A 21166-nucleotide genomic window follows, 5' to 3' on the forward strand; every position below is an offset into this window, starting at 1 on the left:
AATCCTGCCAGAGGCCAGTAGTTTTCCAAATTGCTAACTGAATTGACAAAGACGTGTATGAGTATACTACAAGACTGTACAGTGACAAAAGCAAAATTTATGCATGACTGGAATTTCTGCTCCATCCCTACAAGCTGTGTAACCCTGGGCATGTTACTTAGCCTCTATGTCTCCATTCTCAAAGACTGGGGTAACACTGACCTCACAGAGCTGTTATGAAGATTAAAGGGCAATAATATACATCAAGTGCCAGACAATAAATGCTAGTTTCCTTCCGTGTTCTACTTCCCTTTTCCCAATAAGACAGTTTTGCCCCAGCAAACCTCGACTCTCTCATTTGGCCAGAGGAGTCCTGGGGCAGGGTCTCCTATGGCAAAGCCACACTCTAGGAGCAGCTTCCCTAAAGGGTTTTTCATGAGCCTCTTATAGGAGACTGAAGGCTTCACTACTGTGAGATGCCATTCTGTATATGAACAGGCTGACACTTCAAAATACAAAAGGGGCATGGCCTTAGAACTCTGAATCTCCCCCAACCTAGGACTGCAGCTCCAGGCAAAACAACAAAGCCACTAATGGGGAATCCTAGTTACAACAAGGACAAGGTTGAACAAACAGTACAGTAGTTAAACTTTTCATGCATAACACAGTGTATCTAGTAAGGCATCTCTCTTACCCCCTCAATCCCAAGAGCTTTACAAAAGAAGGGGAAGGCTGCTTAATGACAGCTGACAAACACCCATACATCCTGCATTTGAGTATACGCTTCCACAGAAAGGAACTCTACACCACACCCAAGCCTAACCAGCCTCAAGATGTGGACACAACAATAGCATACAGCAGTTGGCTGGGGATCAGGGCTGAGTGTGTGGCCAGGAAGCTTAAGCAAATGCCACAGCTTGAAACAGGAACAAAGGACAAGAAGAGAGAAGACTCAAGTTCCTGACCCAATAATGGGTTTTATTCATTACAGCCAGGAATGCAGAAGAAAATATAATCCATTTCTGTACTACAATGGACTGTAAACATGTAAACCTTGAGACAGCTCACACCACAGAAAACTCTTCACCCATACACCTCTCTGACCCCTACAGACCCAACCACCTTTCTTCAGCTGACTTTGTTGTCAGTGGCTCCAAAAAGGTCATGGAACCTCTTGAGGATGATGCAAATTGACTCTATTTTATCACTTATTTTCAGGACCAGTAGAAGAAATTTAGGAAACTGGAGAAACATGAGAGTGATCCCTTTCTTTTGTTTTTGTTTCTAGGTTTTTGTTTGTTTATTTGTTTGTTTTTTTGAGACAAGGTCTGGCTCTGTTGTCCAGGCTGGAGTGCAATGACACGATCTCGGCTAACTGCAACCTCCACCTCCTGAGCTTAAGCCATCCTCCCACCTCAGCCTCCGGAGTAGCTGGGACTATAGGCATGAGACATCATGCCCAGCTTTATTTCTTAAAAGAAGTACTGGTAAGGCAGTAAAACTCCTTTCCCTCTATACAACAACAGGAAAGGGATTGAGGCTTATGCCTTGAACAGGCTAAGAAACAGACAACATGCCCTAGCATGAGAAGGTTAAAAACAAACAACAACAAAACGACAAGGTATCCATTGTCAAAAACCTTCCAATGCTATGCTTCTCGCTCCTGTTTGGAGGTAAGGAACTGGGGTAGAAGGAAATGGAAGGAAGGGCATCTCTGGGGCTCGGACTTTTAATTTTTATTGTTTTATTTTTAAAATCACCAAGTTCTTTCCACTATTATACCCTCCTTCAAAGACTGAAAAAACATTCATAACTATTTTCTTGTTATCCTCAGAAATGTCTGGAAGGCAGGCAGAGTTAAAAAAAAAAAAAAAAAAAAGAAGGAAGTAGCAGCAACAGCTTGGAAATTAGGCAATTAGTCTGAAGGCACATAGTTAAGGGGTTAATAAACACTTTCTTGGCTGACTCCTGAATAAATCATGTTCCAGACCCTGAGTCCTCCAATGTATACTGTGTTCAAACAGAATATCCAAGGCAGGGGAACACCTACAGCTCACAGAAATAAAACTCAAATTTTTCATAAACCAGGCCCAGGCTACCCACATACACCTTGATCAAGTTTAGCTTCCTGGACTCAGTACTATACAGGGATACTAGAAAAGTATCATGCTTTAGGTAATAAATGGTGGCTCACACCTGTAATGTCAGCACTCGGGGAGTCGGAGACAAGAGGATCGCTTGAAGCCAGGGGTTCAAGACCAGCCTGGGCAACACAGTAAGACCCCCATCTCCATAAAATGCAAAAAATAAAAAAATTAGCTGGGTGCGGTGGCATGCGTCTGTAGTCCTAGCTACTCATGAGTGAAGCGGGAAGACTGCTTGAGTCCTGGAGTTCGAGGTTGCTGTAAGCCGTGATCACACCACTGCACTCCAGTCTGAATGACAGAGAAAGACCTGTTTCTTAAAAAAAAAAAGAAAGAAAAAAACAGGGCTGTGAGAAGAGAGGCTGGTGGAAGACTGCAGGCCAAGCTAATCTAGGCCCTGGGATTCAAAATGAAATATGACATTTATTTTGCCCTTCAACTAAAAACTGTGCTTCTGCCATCACCTTCTTTCTAAAGACAATTTATTCATCACTGTATTTCTCCTATGATCCCTCGTTCTCCACAAACCCCTTCATGAGAAAAGTAATTCCACTACAAAACCTTCTTCCCATGTTGTTTTCTTCCTCTTTGCTTTTAAAACAATAAATTTAGTGGCAACCATCTTTGGCAGGAATATGCCTTGTGTTTGCTGTGGGAAAGGTTAAAGTATAGTTAGTCACTAGCCCAATTAAAGTGGAGAGAACTAATCGGCATTATTCTTTCTCCCCAGCCCAGCTGCCTGATCTTATCTGTTTCCCTCCTAGATGCAATCCCAATGCATCTCCCACTGCATGCTGAGTTAAGAGCAGCACGAGTTGGGATCACACAATAAGCAGCATAGTGTGATTATCCTTTGCCTGGAATCACACACTTACACCCCAAATTGGAAACCTGAAAGGAAAGGTAATCCTCAATGAAAACCTGCAAATCATATCTTTTGGATGATCTTCTCAGACCTGTAATCCCAACACTTTGGGTGGCTGAAGCAGGCAGAGTGGTTGAGCCCAGGGGTTCGAGACCAGCTGGGGCAACATGGTGGTACTCCATCTCTACAAAAATTAGCTATGCACCTGTAGTCCCAGCTACTCAGGAGGCTGAGATGGGAGGACAGCTTGAGCCTCGGAGCTCGAGGTTGCAGTGGGCTGTGTTTGTGCCACTGCACTCCAGCCTGGGTGACAAAATAAGACCCTGTCTCTAAAAGAAAAAAAAAAAAAAAAAAAGAAAACAAAACCCAAACCCATAAAGCCTTCTTATAAATGTTTACACAAAGTAGCTCTTTAACATTAATATATTTTACAAATAATTACTACATATCTACAACGTTCCAGATACAGAAGAAATGGCCAAAGAAGGTATTTTAGGAGATCCAGATTATAATGAACTATGCTATTTATTAACTTAGTCACTTCTTTAATATCTGAGGATGAGCAAATCAAATACTGATAATGGCTGCAGAAGGATACAGATTCTTACATAATAATCTTACTTCCATTCCAGAATAAAAGGGCTGGAGAAGGGGGGCAGGATTATTCTGTTCAAGGACAATGGCATCCTCAGCAACTCATAGGGATGTGCAGGTGAACATCAGACCAGGATGGGAACCTTATAATATCTATGATATACTATGGCTTCTATCAACCAGTTTCAGGAAAAGCAAAGAAGAATGCAGTCATGGCCGGGCGCAGTGGCTCACACCTGTAATCCCGAGGTGGGCAGATCACATAAAGCCAGGAGTTCAAGACCAGCCTGGCCAACATGGTGAAACCCCATTGCTACTAAACTCCGTCTCTACTAAAAAATAAAAAATTAGCCAGGCATGGTGGTGGGTGCCTGAAATCCCAGCTACTTGTGAGGCTGAGGCAGGATAATCACTTGAACCCAGGAGGTGGAGGTTGCAGTGAGTCAAAATCACACCACTGCATTCCAGCCTGGGCAACAGAGCAAGACTCCATCTCAAAAAAAAAAAAAATGCAGTCTAATGGCAGAATTAGACTTAGCCACTTTACTTGGAAAAATTTGGACTTTATCAGCTCCATCAAGCACCATGCTCCACACCATGCTTAGTAAATGTCTGGAGCAACATTAGATGGGTGCCATTCCAAATTCCAAAAAATCACATCTTTGCTTTGCAAACAGGATGTGGCTTAATAATCAAACAGGGAACTAGATTCATTCAAGTATCTAGTTCCTAAAATAAGTCTATTTAACAGGTTCGACAACATGCAACACACACCCTCCAATTGGTAGAAACACCTCTCAATGACAAAGAAAGGTGGCAAATACTAAATACTTTCACAGACCATTTAGCAACTGGTGGGACTAACCCTTGAAGGTGAATTCAAAATAGAACTGAACCTCAATACCAGACTTGTTTTTCAGAAAAGGGAGTATAAATTCTTAGTTTCAGGTTCAGATAAAAACCAGAAGTTGTATTGCATTAGGAAAAACACTGGGCCAGTCAGGGTGGCTCATTCCACCCTGTAATCCCAGGACTTTGGTAGGCCAAGGCAGGGGGATCACTTGAGCTCAGGAATTGGAGACCAGCTTGGGCAACATGGCGAAATGCCATCTACAGAAAATACAAAAATTAGCCAGGTGTGGTGGCATGCTCCTGTGGTCCCAGCTACTCAGGAGGCTAAGGTGGGAGAATTGCTTGAGACTAGGAGGCAGAGGTTGCAGTGAGCCAAGATTGTGCCACTGCACTCCAGCCTGGGTGACTAAGCAAGACTCTGTCTCAAAAAAACAAAAACAAACAAACAAACAAAACCTACTGGCCCAGAGCCTACAAATAAGTTGTTTGGAGGAAGAGGATGGAAATCTGTTAGTTAAGATTTAACCTGCATATGTTGCCTTCTTTACTAAAATCAGACTCATAAAGGAATGTATTCTGGCTTCAGCCTTGTTGGTATTGCTCTCCCTCTATTTGTTTCCCATGCTATTGCTTCATCCTTGTTTCTGCAGAACTAGGATTTTAGCTCAAAGTCATCTAAAAGCCTCCACAGGAAACTACATTCCAAAGGGAAGACTCCATGGGAAGAACAATAGAGAAAGAAGTTACTTTTAAGTCTTTGGTAATGTTCACCCAACCCAGTTTTCATTTTCTCTCAATGGACAAGAACCCTCAACTAATAAAGCTAATGAACTTACAGGAAGGTAATATATGGAAATAAACATCTTATTGAATTTATCTGGCTCTAAATCTCTTTTGTTAGGGAATTTATAGTATTCCATTATCTTACAACGTCTCCATTTCTATCTACTTGATTAAACTATGGTGCTATAGCAATGGAGGTGAAGGCCTAATTTAGAAGTATAGGAATTAGGTATGGTGCGGTGGCTCATGCCTGTAATCTCAGCACTTTGGGAGGCCGAGGCGGGTGGATCACTTGAGGCCAGGAGTTTGAGACCAGCCTGGCCAACATGGTGAAACCCCATCTCTACTAAAAATACAAAAATTAGCTGGGCATGGTGGCAAGCACCTGTAGTCTCACCTACTTGGGAGGCTGAGGCAGGAGAATCGCTTGAACCTAGGAGGCGGAGGTTGCAGTGAGCCAAGATCGTATCACTGCACTCAGCCTCAGTGTAGGCTGAGTGATAAAGCGAGACTCCGTCTCAAAAAAAAAAAAAAAAAAAGGAAAGGAATTATTCTCATGTATACAGTAGTAGTAAACAACCTATAAAGCTTTTGAGCATCTTATAATTCACTATGTACCTCTGTTTCATATTTTCACATGTCCGCAATTGAAGTATAGAGCCTAAGCCTAGGTCTTAAGACTTTTTTCTTGTAACCTTCAGAGTGCCCAGCACTGGGATTGACACATACCAGTTAGACGGATTTTTTTTTTTCCCATAAACCAGGCTCGAACTCTTCTATAACCAAAATCAACATATTCTGAGTGCCAATCTTGTGTAAGGCACTCTATTATCTGTCATGAAGGAATCAGAGGAAAATGTGATCTACCACACTCAACAGCAGGCCTCTTATCCTATCCAGCTTAATGCATTTTACCAGTTAAGGACTACCCTGATGCTGAGATTGTGTTTCTTTCCCTAAATCAAATGTCACTCTCTAAGGGTCATCTGTTTAATCAAATGCTTTTAATTCTATATATCAAATGATAACTTTTGTGAAAGTAATTTAAACACACTTGAAACATCATATAAAATGATATTACTATAAGACTTAACCGTAAATGTGGCTCCCACCCCCATAACATCTATACAATATAACCAAAGAGTAGATTCCAGGAGATTATCAAGAAACTTCTAAATTTTGAACCCATGCAGCAGAACTGTATTCCTTTACATTGTTGGCTCGACTTATAAATGTGCTGTGGAATAATTACCCTCAAATACAATTTTCAGTACTGATTACATAGCTGCCTAAAAGAAAAGTGTTAGCCCCTTCCATTTTATGTCAAACCAATGTCTAAAGCGCTCTTGACTTTTCAACCCCACATTTTCCACACTCTCATCCCTCCTCAATCCCCAGCCCCCACTCATCACATCCACTAGACCTGAACTTTGAGCTCAATCATAACTCTTTGTGCCTCTGCTCAAGCCCTTCTTCCTGCCTGGAATACCTTCTTTTCAGTCCCGGCTAATTACATCTACCACCCCATTCCAAGTGGCCGCTGGAAACTCATTTCCTTATGTTCTATGATTTCTTCCACAGTTTACAATTTTTTTGTTTTGTTTTGTTTGGGGGTGGGTTGTTTTTTTTGAGAGAGTCTCGCTCTGTTGCCCAGGCTGGAGTGCAGTGGCGCGATCTCGGCTCACCACAACCTCCGCCTCCTGGGTTCAACCGATTCTCTTGCCTCAGCATCCCGAGTAGCTGGGACTACAGGCGCGCGCCGCCAGGCCTGGCTAATTTTTTGTGTTTTTGGTAGAGACGGGGTTTCACTATGTTGGCCAGGCTGGTCTCGAATTCCTGACCTCGTGATCCGCCCGCCAAACATTCTATGTGCCAGAAACTTGTATGTAACTTTGCATAGTTCTTGTATTATGTCTCCCCAATTTTGAGTGTTTTCTCTGGTCTCCTCTACCCAGCCCTTGGTCACAGTCTCACTACGACCCTGGGTTGCTTGAACACGGTCAGAAGGATCACCTTAGATTTCTGCTGGCACAGTATTTTCCATAAATTAATCTCCTGATTGAACCGTAGTCCTATAGTAGTTATCTTTGGATGAAAACCTAATACAGCTCGAGGAGGAAGTGGAGTGCCTGTGATCAAAGGGCTGGACAAAAGCCCAGAGGGCGTCTCTGGAGCCCTGGGGGAACTGTCCCCAGGCAGGCTCTCTCAGAGCCCAGGAACAGGGCGGGACAAGTTCGACTCACCTGTGAGGTAAGGACGGGGCCAAGACCCGGAACCGAAAAGCAGGTCACGATAGCGCTGGAAGGCCTCGTCGAGGACTGAGCAGCCGGGCTGCGCGGCCGAGCTGACATCGTACTGGAATTGAAAGTTGTTCGGGTAAAGGACGTAGCGCTGGTCGGAGGTTTGGATGTTCTGAGGCCAGGGCCAGAGGGCCGTCGCCCGTCCTGCCAACGCTGCCGCCAGCAGCAGCGAAAACCAAAGCCTGGAGCTTGCCATGGCCAGCCGGTCTCCCCTCTCGGAGGGGGCTGGCCACGTGAGACCCTGGTCAGGTGAGCGGCGCCCCCGTGACTTATCGGCGAATCACGTGACCAAAGGCAGCTCTGCGCCTGCGACCCCGGGAGGACCCACACGCTGCCCTTTCACTTCCGGCCTGGACGTGAGGCTCCTGCTGCGTGCAGCGGATTGTGTCGGGCGTCGGCAACTGCTCGGCTCCCCAGACGGCTCACGGGCCCAGTAGAGCAGTAAATAACCGGCCACCCCTGCGGCCGTGCCGGCTGTGATGGAACTAGACAGCTCACCCGACTCGAGAAGAACGGGGTGAGGAGGCGAGGACGCAGGGCGACCTGGAGAAGAAAGTTTCCCATATGGCTTTAGGCTGAATCTTGTGATGCAGCTCGCCAGGCCTACGGGGAGGTAAAGGACATCCCAGGCTGAAGTAACTTCAGAAGCAGAAAAACGGAGGATTAAAACCACAAGTCGTTGTGATGTGAAATTTCGTGGGGCAAGAAAGGGCCGGAAGTAGGTAGTCTGCACGGCTCTGCTAGAGAGAGGATCACAAGATCACAAAAATGTGATCTACTTATGACTGGAAAAAATGTGTACTTTCAGAGCCAGCTTGAGGCATTCCATTGCCTCTAGTATGAGCTCTTCCCTTCAAGATTGACTATAAATCTCATAGTTACAACTCATATCCCCTTTCCCCAGACAAAACCCCACATACCCCAGTGTGTATTTACTGAAAGCAGTAAGATATTGATGGGGCTTTGGGTGCAAGATGGAGAGTGCTCAGAGATAATGACAGGGACCTGGTCCTGCAGGGCCTTACGTAGGAAGTCGAATAATTTATTCTCTGAGCAATTGAAAATCATCCCGAAAGATCTGCATTTTAGAAATATCATGTTGAGTAGTTGCATAAGAAACCAGTTAGGAGGCCCCTTTTTATTGGAGGTAGAGAATAATGAGAGACTGAACTACAGAAATTGGGAAGGAAGAGAGCTGTAGATCCAAGAAATAGTGGGTATCCGTAAGAGAGGCTTGAGAAGTGATCAAGGAGAATTCCACCGTTATCAGAGATCCTGTCTTCCTTGTTCACCACTATATTACCAGAACATGATACAAATAATGCTATTGTTATTGGGTGGCATTATTTGGTTAGTAGGTACTTTTTTTAATTTTAAAATTTAATTTTAGTATTAAAATACATGTAAAGATCAGGAAAATGAACTTTTAAAAATAGAGGGCTTTCACTGGGCATGATAACACATCCCTGTAGTCCCAGCTACTCCCAGCTATTCAGGAGGCTAAGGCGGCAGGATCACTTGAACCAACGAGTTCAAGTTTAGCCTGGGCAGTATAGTGAAACCCTTTCTCAAAAACAAATAAAATAAAGGGTACTGAAATAATGATAATTTATATTCCGATGTAGGTACCTAATTACTAGTTACACATACATGGCTTTGATGGGAAATCAAAGAAACAGTCTGACAATACACAGATTCATCAAGCAATTTGTCTTTGAAAGTTGATTATTCGAAAACAGAGCGTGTAGCAAAAGAAGCAGAAATTAGATCCCGCAGTCATCAAGTTTCAGATCCTAAGGCTTGCATTCTTACACTAATTTCTTCTTTGCTTAAATCTTAATTTTCATCAGCATTAATTAAGTGTCTGGGTACTCTGCCAGTCAGGAGAGATTTTACCAAAGGTACAGGATTTGAGAAGTATTGTCATAAGAGCCAAGTTCATAATCAGGCCCACAGGATCAATAATTTGGGGGAGTGTTTGGAGCAGTTTCAAAGATAAGAGCAGTAGATCAAAGTAGAATTTCAGGACTGAGCACATGCCAAGGCACCCTTTTATGTGATATTCTACCTGTACCAGAAGGGAGGAGTCATTTACTTAAAAGAGTTACACAAGATGAAAGAGCTAGATCCAAATAAAGACGCTATAAAAATTACTAATGGGGCCGAGCATGGTGGATTACAGGGATTCAGTTATTTAATTATTACTGAAAGAGCTCTTTTAGACTTAACCAGATTTTTAAACCAAATATTCTTATGCATACATAAAAGTAAATTACACAAGATAAATTTGTTGATCTTCCAAAATATCCCCCCTTACTATACACTAGAGTGGGGTTTTGGCATAATGGCAGTCAAATAGATGGAACGGAATAGAGGGTCCAGGAAAAGAGCCATTTGATTATTACTCCATTTCAACAAAGACACCAATTTAATTTGGTGGGGAAAGCAAGTTATTTTCAATAAAAGGTGATGAAGAAAATAGATATCCCTATGTGGGAAAAATGAACTATGATCCCCTACCTCACAGCATACACAAACTTAATTAAAAATGGATTACAGGCTGGGGATGGTGGCTCGCACCTGCAATTCCAGCACTGTGAGAGGCCAAGATGGGAGGATCACTTGAGCCCAGGAGTTCAAGACCAGCATGGGTAATACGAGGAAACCCCATTTCTCTTTATTTTTTTTTTTGAGATGGGGGTGGTTAATGGGTACAAAAAAAGTAGCCTGAATAAGACGTACTATTGGAGAACACAATAGGGTGACTATAGTCAATAATAATTGTATATTTTAAAAGAACTTAAAAGAGTGTAACTGGATTGTTTATAACTCAAAGGATAAATGATTGAGGGTATGAATAACCCCATTCTCCATGATGTGCTTATTTCACATTGGGGATGCCTATATAAAAACATCTCAGGTACCCCATAAATATATACACCTACTATGTACCAAAAAAACTTAAAATTAAAATTAGACCAGGCATGGTAGCTCATGCCTGTAATCCCAGCACTTTGGGAGGCTGAGGCGGGTGAATCACTTGAGGTCAGGAGTTTGAGACCAGCCTGGCCAACACGGTGAAACCCCATCTCTACTAAAAATACAAAAATTAGTGTGGTGGCAGGCACCTGTAATCTCAGCTACTTGGGAGGCTGAGGCAGGAGGGTCACTTGAACTCGGGAGGCAGAGGTTGCAGTGAGCCACGATCACGCTACTGCACTCCAGCCTGGGTGGAGGTTCTGTCTCAAAAAAAAATTAAATTTAAATTAAAAAAATGAATAAACAGTTTTTAACATTATGAATTATTTAAATTAGTATATATACAACATTGCCATCAATTTGGACAGTGGATGAATGTCAAAAATAATAACATAATACAGTATATAATATTTGATTGTTTATTTTTTCTTTTTTTTTTTCCAGTTGTCAAATGATCCTTTATTGAAATATTTTCCTTTGTGTTTAACTAGCTGGGCATTCCACAGCACTACTGTTGATGTCATCTATGATGTCATGAGAGTGGCGGCCATCAACATTACAGCCCACAGACTGGGCAGTCCCCAGGATCTCTTTAATGGTTCCAGAGAGTTCTTTGGCTAAGGATTGGTGCCGCATCTGTCGAGCAATGTTGACGATCTCATCAAAAGTGATATTCCCACTATGTTTAATGTTTTTCTGTTTCTTTCTGTCTCTTGGTGATTCCTCGAGGGCTTTGATGATCAGGGCAGAGGCAGAAGGCACCACCTCAATCTGGGCCTGTCTGTTCTGAATGGTTAGTTTCACTGTAATCCTCAGGCCCTTCCAGTCACCCGTTGCCTTGGCAATGTCATCACCAACCTTTTTTGGAGACAGGTCCAGGGGGCCGATCTTGGGGGCCAGGGCAGAAGTGGCACCGACTTCACCTCCGGTGCACCTCAGGTATACAACTTTGATCTCGTTGGGGTCGAACTTCGGCAGCATGGTGGAGGCGGCTGGTGTCAGATGAACCCGGATTCGGGGCGACCGAAGAAAGTTGCACCTTGGCCTCCTCTGAGCCGAAAGCTGAGAGCTATTTTTTCTTTATTAAAGGCAGCTTGTTAAATGAATAAAAACATGATTTAATTTTCATATCTATAGCTTCTAATAAAATTAATTTACATATCAGAAAAATAATTCATTGTCAGACAATGTGTTCAGGTTTTTGGCTCATAAATTAGGGGATCAGAAAGAAGCAGGAAATAAATAATTTGCCTCAGGAAGTCTTTTACAATGGAGGTGAACTTTGAATTGACTCCCAAAGCATGAGTTAGCCAGGCAGGGAAGGGGAGCATAGGCAAAGCACAGAGATGTGAAAGAGATGACATATTGAACAAAGGGTTTATGGGGCTAGCAAAAGAAAATGTGCCACGATTACCTCACTTCCTGGTCCTCTACCATATTCTCTTCTCTCTGCAATGCCTTTCCCACTTTCCAATCCCTCCACCTACTTGAAGGTCTAAACTTATATTTTACCATCCTGGAAATTTCTGACTTCTCAAATCTGGGTAAGATCCCCCTCTGTGATCCCATAACTCTCTGAGTTAATCTCACGTATCTGAAAGTACAGTTGACCCTTGAACAACGTGGGTTTGAACTGCACTAGTCCATCTATACACAGATATTATGCAGCCAAAGGCAGATGGAAAACAGTGTTCTTGGGATGCAAACCCCATGGGTATGGAAGATCATATGCAGGACTTGAGTATGTGCAGAGTATATGCAGATTTTGGTATCCTTGGAAGGTTGGGGACGTGGGGGAGGCAGGTCCTGGAACCAATCCCTTGAGTATACCAGGGTATGGCTCTATTGTTATTGTTTGTCCATTTGTCTGTCTGTTCCACTACAGTAAGAGCTCCTTAAGGGCAGCTTCTGTGTTCACTAGCCCCTGGAACAGTGTCTAGCACACGGTAAATGCTCTTTAGCATGACTTTATTCATTTTAGGAGTATTTCTTGTCCAGGCACGGTGGCTAACGCCTGCAATCCCAGCACTTTGGGAGGCTGAGGTGGGCCGATCACCTGAGGTCAGGAGTTTGAGACCAGTCTAGCCAACACAGTGAAAACCCGTCTCGACTAAATATACAAAAATTAGCCTTGAGTGGTGGCGGACGCCTGTAATACCAGCTACTCGAGAGGCTGAGGCAGGAGAATCGCTTGAACTTCTCAGGAGGCAGAGGTTGCAGTGAGCTGAGATCGCGTCACCGCCCTCCAGCCTGGGGGACAAGAGTGAAACTCCATCTCAAAAGAAAAACAAAAACAAAAGATAAAAAAAGAGCATTTATTTCTCTTTCTTTCTCTTTCTCTCTCCTTCCTTCCTTCCTTCTTTCCTTCTTTCCTTCTCTTCTCTCTCTCTCTTTGTTTTTCTTTCTTTCTTTTTTTTTTTGAGACAGGGTCTCACTTTGTTGGCCAGGCTGGAGTGCACTGGCGCAATTAAAGCTCACTGCGGCCTGGACCTCCTGGGGTCAAGCAATCTTCCCACCTCAGCCTCCCCAGTAGCTGGGGCCACAGATGCCTGCCACCATGCCCAGCTAATTTTTAAAATTTTTTTGAAGAGATGGCATCTCACCGTGTTGCCCAGCCTGGTCTGAAACTCCTTGGCCTCAAGTGACTCTCCCCCCTCAGTTTCCCAAAGTGTTGGCATTACAGGCATGAGCCACTGCACCTGGCCTAGTATTTCTTGAATCTCTTACAGGTGTGCTGAGACAGCAAGCCCCTCAATCCTTGGGGTGGTAGGGCCTGGGGCAGCTAGACATCCTGGCCAGTCACCTCCAGTCAAGAGCAGTCTCTTCCTGTGTGTGCTGTGATGTGTGCAAGGGGAAACATCATCTCCTCTTGGGTACTTTTGTATAGTACCCTCATTATAGCCTCTTTACTTGTCCGTGTCCTCCACAGCCCACATGCTGAATGAATGGTACCTTTTTCACAATTGTATCCTTACTGCCTAAGCCAGGACTCTGCACACAGTAAGTGTTCAGCAAGTACTTGTTGAATGAATGCATGAAAGAGGAAGCATTTGTGTTAAATTTTGAAAGAGTCTGAATTTCAATGTGTAAAGGAAAAGAGCAGTCTATAGAGGGGGACCACAATCTAGAAGGATAACTCTATGTAACTTGTTCACTTTAGGATCTCCAGGTTCTGGAAGAGTGCCTGGCACATAGCAGACACTTAATGAATATTTTCTGGATGCATACAATGAAATGGCAAATGAACCTAGGCAGAGATCTCTAAAGCATGTGGAGAGATACCAGGGAAGTAAGCAATTCTGTTTGGCTAGAACAAATAGTGCATGAAGAGAAATACTAACAGAAGGAATGTAAGGAATGTTAGAAAGTAGGTTGAGGCCGGGCATTGTGGCTCACACCTGTAATCCCAGCACTTTGAGAGGCTGAGGCGGGTGGATCATGAGGTCAGGAGATCGAGACCATCCTGGCTAACACGGTGAAACCCCGTCTCTACTAAAAATACAAAAAATTAGCCGGGCTTGGTGGCGAGCACCTGTAGTCCCAGCTTCCCAGGAGGCTGAGGCAGGAGAATGACGTGAACCCGGGAGGTGGAGGTTGCAGTGAGCCGAGATCGTGCCACTGCACTCCAGCCTGGACGACAGAGCAAGACTCCATCTCAAAAAAAAAAAAAAAAAAGAAAGAAAGTAGGTTGAAACTGGATTGTCAAGTAAGGTACCAGACATATGTTGTCTTATTTATCTCTCACAACAGCTGTGTAAAAATGAGTCTTAGCTACATTTTACAGATGAGGTAATTGACTCTGAGAATTAAAATAACCTGACCCAAGTCCCGTGTAATTGTCAGAACCCATGTTTGGACCCAGGTCTTCTGTCCCAAAGTTCATTTCTTTTTATATATATCACAGTTCCTTGAAAGCTAGGCTGCAGATTGTATTGAGATTTTACTCTTGAGTCCATGGGAAGCGAGAGAAATTTCCTTAGTTGAGGAACAACAAGGTCAGAGCTAAGATTCATTAAGATTAATCTGTGAACGTATGTAGGAGAGATTGAATGGGAAAGCCAAGTGCTAGGAGATTATCTCTGAGACTGTTAGCTAAGAGTTTAACCTGACCATTCTCTTGCTATGGGACTCAGAAAGTGTAGACTCAAATTCACTTGGGACTGATGGTTTCATTTCTCTTCTCCCACACTAGGTGGCCAGACCAGCAAGACTTAAGCTTTGTTTAACTTGTCAATGTTTACAGAAGTGCAGGTTGCCAAAATTCTCTCTGCACCCTGACTCCCACTCCCTTTTTTAATTTTTAATTTTATTTTTTGAGATGGAGTCTTGCTCTGTTGCCCGGGCTGGAGTGCAGTGGCACAATCGGCTCACTGCAACTTCTGCTTCCTGGGTTCAAGTGATTCTTCTGCCACAGCCTCCTGCGTAGCTGGGATTACCGGCGCCCACCACCACCCACGGCTAATTTTTGTATTTTTAGTAGAGACAGGGTTTTGCCATGTTGGCCAGGCTGGTCTCAAACTCCTGACCTCAAGTGATCCACCCACCTCGGCCTCCCAAAGTGTGAGGATTACAGACGTAGGCCACTGTGCCTGCCCACCTTTATTTTTTATTAAAAAAGATTTTTTAGAGACAGAATCTCCCTCTGTTGCCCAGGCTGGTGTGCAGTGGTGCAGTGGCACAATTGGCTCACTGCAATCTCAAACTCCTGGGCTCAAGGGATCCTCCCACATCAGCCTCCCAAGTAGCTGGGACTACAGGCACATGCTACCACGCCAAGCTAATTTTTAGCTTTTGTAGAGATGGGATTTCCCTATGTTGCCCAGGCTGGTCTCAAACTCCGGGGCTCAAGCGATCCTCCTGCCTCAGGCTTCCAAAGTGCTGCGATTATAGGTGTGCGCCACTGGCCCAGCCATCCTGACACTCTTTAAGAACCCATTCCATTTCACGTGCCTCGGCTTCTGCTTTACCCTGTTGCCTCCAAGCCCTTCCCTTCCTATCTCTAGATTTACAAAACTCTATCCAATTTATCACTACTGAACATATACAATTTTCTGTAGGGTTTCTAAAAATGTGTCCAGGGCCCAGTGTGGTGGCTCATGCCTGTAATCCCAGCACTTTGGGAGGCCGAGGCAGGATGATTACTTGAGCCCAGCAGTTCAAGACCAGCCTGGGCAACACAGGGAGACCCCATCTCTACCTCTACCAAAAAGAAAATGTTGTGTCCAGTTTCCCTTCTTTTTTAGCCCAATCCCCTTCTGTCTTCTAGTTTTATAATTATCCCAGTTATCTTATTCAGGTTTACTCACTAAGTCTTAGCAGACTTTCCTAAATCTAGACATACACCCCTTACAATAACTGGCCTTGTACTATATCCATCCAATCCGAGGCTATAAATAGACCTTTCTTTTCTTTTCTCGTCTGTAGAGACTTGCTGTACTTTTTAACGATCTTGCAATATTGCCCTGGCTGGTCTTGAACTCCTAACCTCAAGCAATCCTGCCTCTTAGGCCTCCCAAAGTGCTGGAATGACAGTTGTGAGCCACCACACCCAGCCAGACTTTTATTTATGGCCTGAATTTTTTACAAAGATTTTTTTGTGTGTCATAAAACTAGAAAAACTAGAGCCCCAAGGGAACTTTCAACAGATCTGAGCTAAAGGAGTGACAGTGGAAAGGAGGCTGTGGGACAAATGCAATAAAGGAGTGACAGTGGAAAGGAGGCTGTGGGACAAATGCAATAATATTTCAGATATGGAATAATGGAACTCAGCAGCTAACTGGGTGCTGTGGGAATAGGGACAAAGGAAAGGGGAGAGGAAAAGATGTGAGGGTGTATCAGCTTGGAAAGGAAAAGAGCATGACTTTAGTCATTCATTTAAGGATTATTTCTTTTTTCTTTCCTTTCTTTCTCTCTTTTTTTTTTTTGAGACAGGATCTCTGTTGCCCTGACTGGAGTGCAGTGGCACCATCACAGCTCACTACATTTCCCCACGGAATGATGGTACACTGGCTCAGTACAAATGGAAGAGCAGATATTGGGAAAAGAGGATGAGCTCTGAGACATGCTGTTTTGAGGGATTTTTTTTTTTTTTTTTTTTGGAGAGGGAGTCTTGCTCTGTTGCCCAAGCTGGGGTACAGTGGCACAACCTTGGCTCACCACAACCTCCACCACTCAGGTTCAAGTGATTCTCCTGTCTCAGCCTCCCAAGTAGCTGAGATTACAGGTGCACGCCACCACACCTGGCTAATTTTTGTATTTTTAGTAGAGACGGGGTTTCACCACGTTGGCCAAGCTGGTCTCGAACTCCTGACCTCAGGTGATCCACCTGCCTCGGCCTCCCAAGATGCTGGGATTACAGGCGTGAGCCACTGTGCCTAGCCTGTTTTGAGGGATTTTAACAGACAATTAGGATGTCCAGCAGAGCTGAGATTGGTGGCTCACCAGAGAGCTTTAAGAGTCATCTGCCCAGAGATAACAGTTGAAATCATGACAATGTATGATATAGTCAAGGGAAAATGGGAAAAGGGAAAGATAGCTAAAAATTAGAGGTAAAGGTGAGAGAGGTTTGTGAGAGACAAGAGAACAGGGGAGAGATGGTGGCTAGTAGAGTAGACACAGATCAGAGGTGATGTTGATGAGGGGAAAGGCAAGAAAGGACCTTTTCAAGGTCTCCTCAATTCAGCCTCTACATCAGGGGTCCCCAGCCCCTGGGCCATGGACTAGTACTAGTCTGTGGTCTGTTAGGAACTGGGCCTCACAGCAGGAGATGATCAGAGGACCAGCAGGCATTACTGCCTGAGCTCCACCTCCTGTCAGATCAGCAGCAGCATTAGATTCTCATGGGAGTGGGAATCCTATTGTGAACTGCATATGTGAGGGATCTAGGTTGCCCACTCCTTATGAGAATCTAATGCCTGATGATCTTAGGTGGAACAGTTTCATCCCGAAACCATCCCAACTCATTCTCCCCCTCCCCACCCCCACCCATTCCACGAAAAACTGTCTTCCACAAACCCAGTTCCTGGTACCAAGAAGGTTGGGGACCGCTGCTCTACACTACTGTCAGAGTTTTATTTATCTAAATTGTATTTCTGATCAAGTCATCTTCCTTCTCCAGAACTTTTAATGGCTATGGAATGCTATCAGGATTAAATCCACTGTTATGATCAGGGGCTTTTGCTTGCAAGGAATAGAGACTTCTGTTATTTCAGGAAAACAGAAGTCTACAAAAGGGATATACAGAGCAAACCCAGAAAAGTACAAAACCAAATTTCAAAAAGAGCAGAAATCAAGGGCCTGGCTACTCTCTCATCTCCCTCTCTCTCAGTGTTCTTCTATTCCTCTCAAAATGTCCATCAGTTTTCCTCTTTGCTTGTCAGCTACTTCAACTGCCTTATAACCCCTATTTCCTCCTGACTGGAGTGTTGCACAAGACATGTAATGACCACCTCAGCCCTATTCCATCTCATGTTCCAGATCCAGGGCCCTCTCATTCTCCCATCTATGCCAGTGGTGATCCTACTGTCCTCCAAAGCTCTGTGCAAATCAAGGTTGTTCTGGTTCTCCCAGTCAGAGTTAATCCCTCCATTGTAATTCCATAGTCTGGGTTCGACAAGTACAGCTCTTACCACAGCGAAACTCGTGTTATGATTATTTATGCATATTCAGCACTCCCATATATCTAGGAAGGCACATGCCATATCTCAGCTCTTTTTATTTATTTATTTATTTTGAGATGAAGTCTTGCTCTGTCACCCAGGCTGGAGTGCAATGGTACCATATTGGCTTACTGCAACCTCCACCTCCTGGGTTCAAGCGATTCTCCTGCCTTAGCCTCCTGAGTAGCTTGGATTACAGGCACCTGCTACTACACCAGGCTAAGTTTTGTATTTTTAGTAGAGACAGCATTTCACCATGTTAGTCAGGCTGGCCTCGAACTCCTGACCTCAGGTGATCCACCTGCCTCGGCCTCCCAAAGTGCTGGGATTATAGGCATGAGCCACTGCACCTGGCCATATCTTAGCTCTTTTAACTGGCTTTATCATACTACTGTAATGGTATACACACACACATATATGTGTGTGTATGTGTAAATATATATATATATATATGCAGTATGTATGCTAATTATAAACTATTCCTATGAATTTACATATCACATCCCTTAAAAGGCTGTTTTTTAATCTGTGTGATGATGGTGTTGATTAAAACATATATAAAATTTCTTCCAGCTCCATGATTTTATTTTGTTAGAAAAAATTAACACACCTTCAGCAGTCACATTTTAAAATAACATTTAAACTATTATTTTTCTATAGTGTACTAGGCTGAGAGCCTTAGAGATCTATAGATATAAAATGAAATAGCAACTGCCCTTCATTCTGTCTTCAAGGTATTTTTCCCCCAGTGAAACTTTAGGGATATTTGTATCCATATCTCCATTGCAGGTCAGTAAAATATGAAGAACAAAACTAACGACTTGTATGCAACTCCTAACACTTGAGGGTTTTAGACCTTTTACAAATAAGGTACAACAGGATTGGACCAATTTTAGGGACACAAAGTTCCACTCAAGATAGAAAGTGACTCAAGATATACCTTGGAAACCTTGCTAGTGCTAGGCCACACTGGGTGATGTCCTCAGCGATTTTTTTTTTTTTGAGGCAGAGTCTTGCTCTGTTGCCCAGGCTGGAGTGCAGTGGCACAATCTTGGCTCACTGCAACCTCCACCTCCCGGACTCAAGCAATCCTGCCATCTTACCTTGCCGGTAGCTGGGACTGTAGGTGTGCACCACCATACCCAGCTAATTTTTGTATTTTTAATACAGACAGTCTTTCACTATGTTGGCCAGGCTAGTCTCAAACTCCTGGCCTCAAGTGATCTGCCTGCCTCGACCTCCCAAAGTGCTGGGACTACAGACATGAGTCACTGCAACTGACTGTCCTCAGCATCTTTATGAAAATGCATTGAGTAGGCATCAGTTGGGCACAGTGCTGAGAAAGGCACTAACAATAACAATAAGGAATTACAAGATTTCTCTGGCGCTATAAAGAAGGAAATGCTATTAAAAGAAGGAAAATATGTGATGTGTGTTTTAATCTGTATTAGCATAGACAATGTCTCAAAGCACATATATGAAACCGGTGCCTCTGGAGAGGGATATTGGGTGGGTAAGGCATAAGATGGCAGGGAGACTTCCTGTATATCCTTTTGTGTGTTTTGTATTTTGTACTATGTAAATATGTTCCACCTATAACATTTTTTAGTATTTTAAAAAAGTCTATGTCATTTCCTTTAATTCTCACAATAGTGCCTTGAGGAATGTATTGTTAATATCCCCTTTACCATGGCAGCTGTTTGATTAGGGCTCTTCCCACTTTAAGCTTATATCAAGATTGGCTAAACTCATGGAAAAACATCAGAAGTCCCATCCAGGGTTAGACCAAGAGTCCAGGGCCTCCATATTGGGATTTTTAGATCAAAATCGGACAAATTTATAGGGATATGACAGCTATATGTGGTTTAAGGCCCTTTTAGTGGGGACTCCTTCTGCCTAGACTATATCCTCCTGCCCCAGGCATCCTGAGAGCTGCTTCAGACTAGGATTATCCTGAGTCTAACCTGGTCCCTTAGGCCTCATTCCTAGAGAGGAGATGGTGATACATTTTATGGCAGGAGTGCTCATGTTGAACAAATCCACAAAAATAATCTGAAATCCCCTGAAGGGAGGTGGGACAATGATGAAATGGAATATATAAATCCTTTACAGAAAGTGATTCAGATCTTATGTTATTCTGCACTGGAATTTCCCAGTGGGCCTTGCTCACTCCTTGCCTTCTTCCCATTCTCTTCCTGCTTGAGTCCTCTATATCTTATTTTCCTTCCTTGACTAATAGCCAGGCTACACACTCCAGGAACCCCAGAGCACAGATCCCTGTAACATTTCTGTCCTTTGGCCATCCACTAACATTTGGCTTCATAAAATGTTAGTGACATATTACTGTGATACAGGTTTCCAAAACACACAATTCACTGATGCTGGGAGTGGACTCTTCAGTGGTAAGAGCACAGTCTAAATGTCTTACCTCTGTTTGGAGTGCCTTTTGGATCTTTCTCTTAGATTCCTTTTTTTTTTGAGTCGGAGTTTCACTCTGTTGTCCAGGCTAGAGTGCAGTGGCATGATCTTGAGTCACTGCAGCCTCCGCATCCTGGGTTCAAGTGATTCTCGTGCCTCAGCCTCCCAAGTAGCTGGAATTACAGGCACACGCCACCAAGCCTGGCTAGTTTTTGTATTTTTAGTAGAGATGAGGTTTCGCCATGTTGGCCAGACTGGTCTCAAACTCCCGACCTCCGGTGAGGGAACTGAGAACCAGTGAGGTGAAGTGCTGTTCCTCAAGATTAAGGATAGAATCCTATTTATTGTGATACTTCCAGCACCTAGCACAGTGCCAGGTACCTAGTGGGTGCTCAATAAATATTTGTCAAATGAAAAAATTTATTCCTTGTTGTACATAGTATAGTGCTTTGCATGCCAATACATTTTTAAATTGAAATTATTTGACCAAGGTCGAATGCAGTCAAAGGGTGGCAGGGCTGGAAACAGACCACAGATGTGTGGCCATCTTGACAAGGGCTGTCATTACCACACTGGAACTGTGCCTCTGGAAAT

At 43.7% G+C, this 21166-nt stretch overlaps 2 protein-coding genes and 1 long non-coding RNA gene across 7 annotated transcripts in view; 1 reads left to right on the plus strand and 2 right to left on the minus strand.

Moving 5' to 3' along the window:
* HEXA (hexosaminidase subunit alpha) overlaps positions 1-8116 on the minus strand; it is a 56075-nt gene extending 47959 nt beyond the window's left edge. For 4 of the 5 annotated variants that reach the window (XM_054531281.2, XM_054531283.2, XM_009249991.4 and 1 more), the window contains exon 1: positions 7461-8116. In XM_054531281.2, coding sequence (XP_054387256.2) covers positions 7461-7713 — 253 coding nt within the window. In that variant the 5' untranslated portion in view covers positions 7714-8116. 5 annotated transcript variants of the gene reach the window in all.
* Positions 8117-8152: 36 nt separating this feature from the next.
* On the plus strand, positions 8153-10540 carry LOC112129044 (uncharacterized). The gene is made up of 2 exons (XR_002911452.3): positions 8153-8235; positions 10077-10540. It is a non-coding gene; the product is annotated as an uncharacterized LOC112129044 (long non-coding RNA).
* A 380-nt stretch (positions 10541-10920) lies between these two features.
* Positions 10921-11655, minus strand: LOC100439412 (large ribosomal subunit protein uL11-like). The gene has a single exon (XM_054532861.2). It carries the CDS (start codon positions 11475-11477, stop codon positions 10980-10982), a length of 498 nt encoding a protein of 165 aa, XP_054388836.1. The 5' UTR covers positions 11478-11655; the 3' UTR covers positions 10921-10979.
* Positions 11656-21166: the final 9511 nt, after the last annotated feature.

The sequence above is a fragment of the Pongo abelii genome, chromosome 16, assembly GCF_028885655.2.
Source record: "Pongo abelii isolate AG06213 chromosome 16, NHGRI_mPonAbe1-v2.0_pri, whole genome shotgun sequence".
Lineage (NCBI taxonomy): Eukaryota > Metazoa > Chordata > Mammalia > Primates > Hominidae > Pongo > Pongo abelii.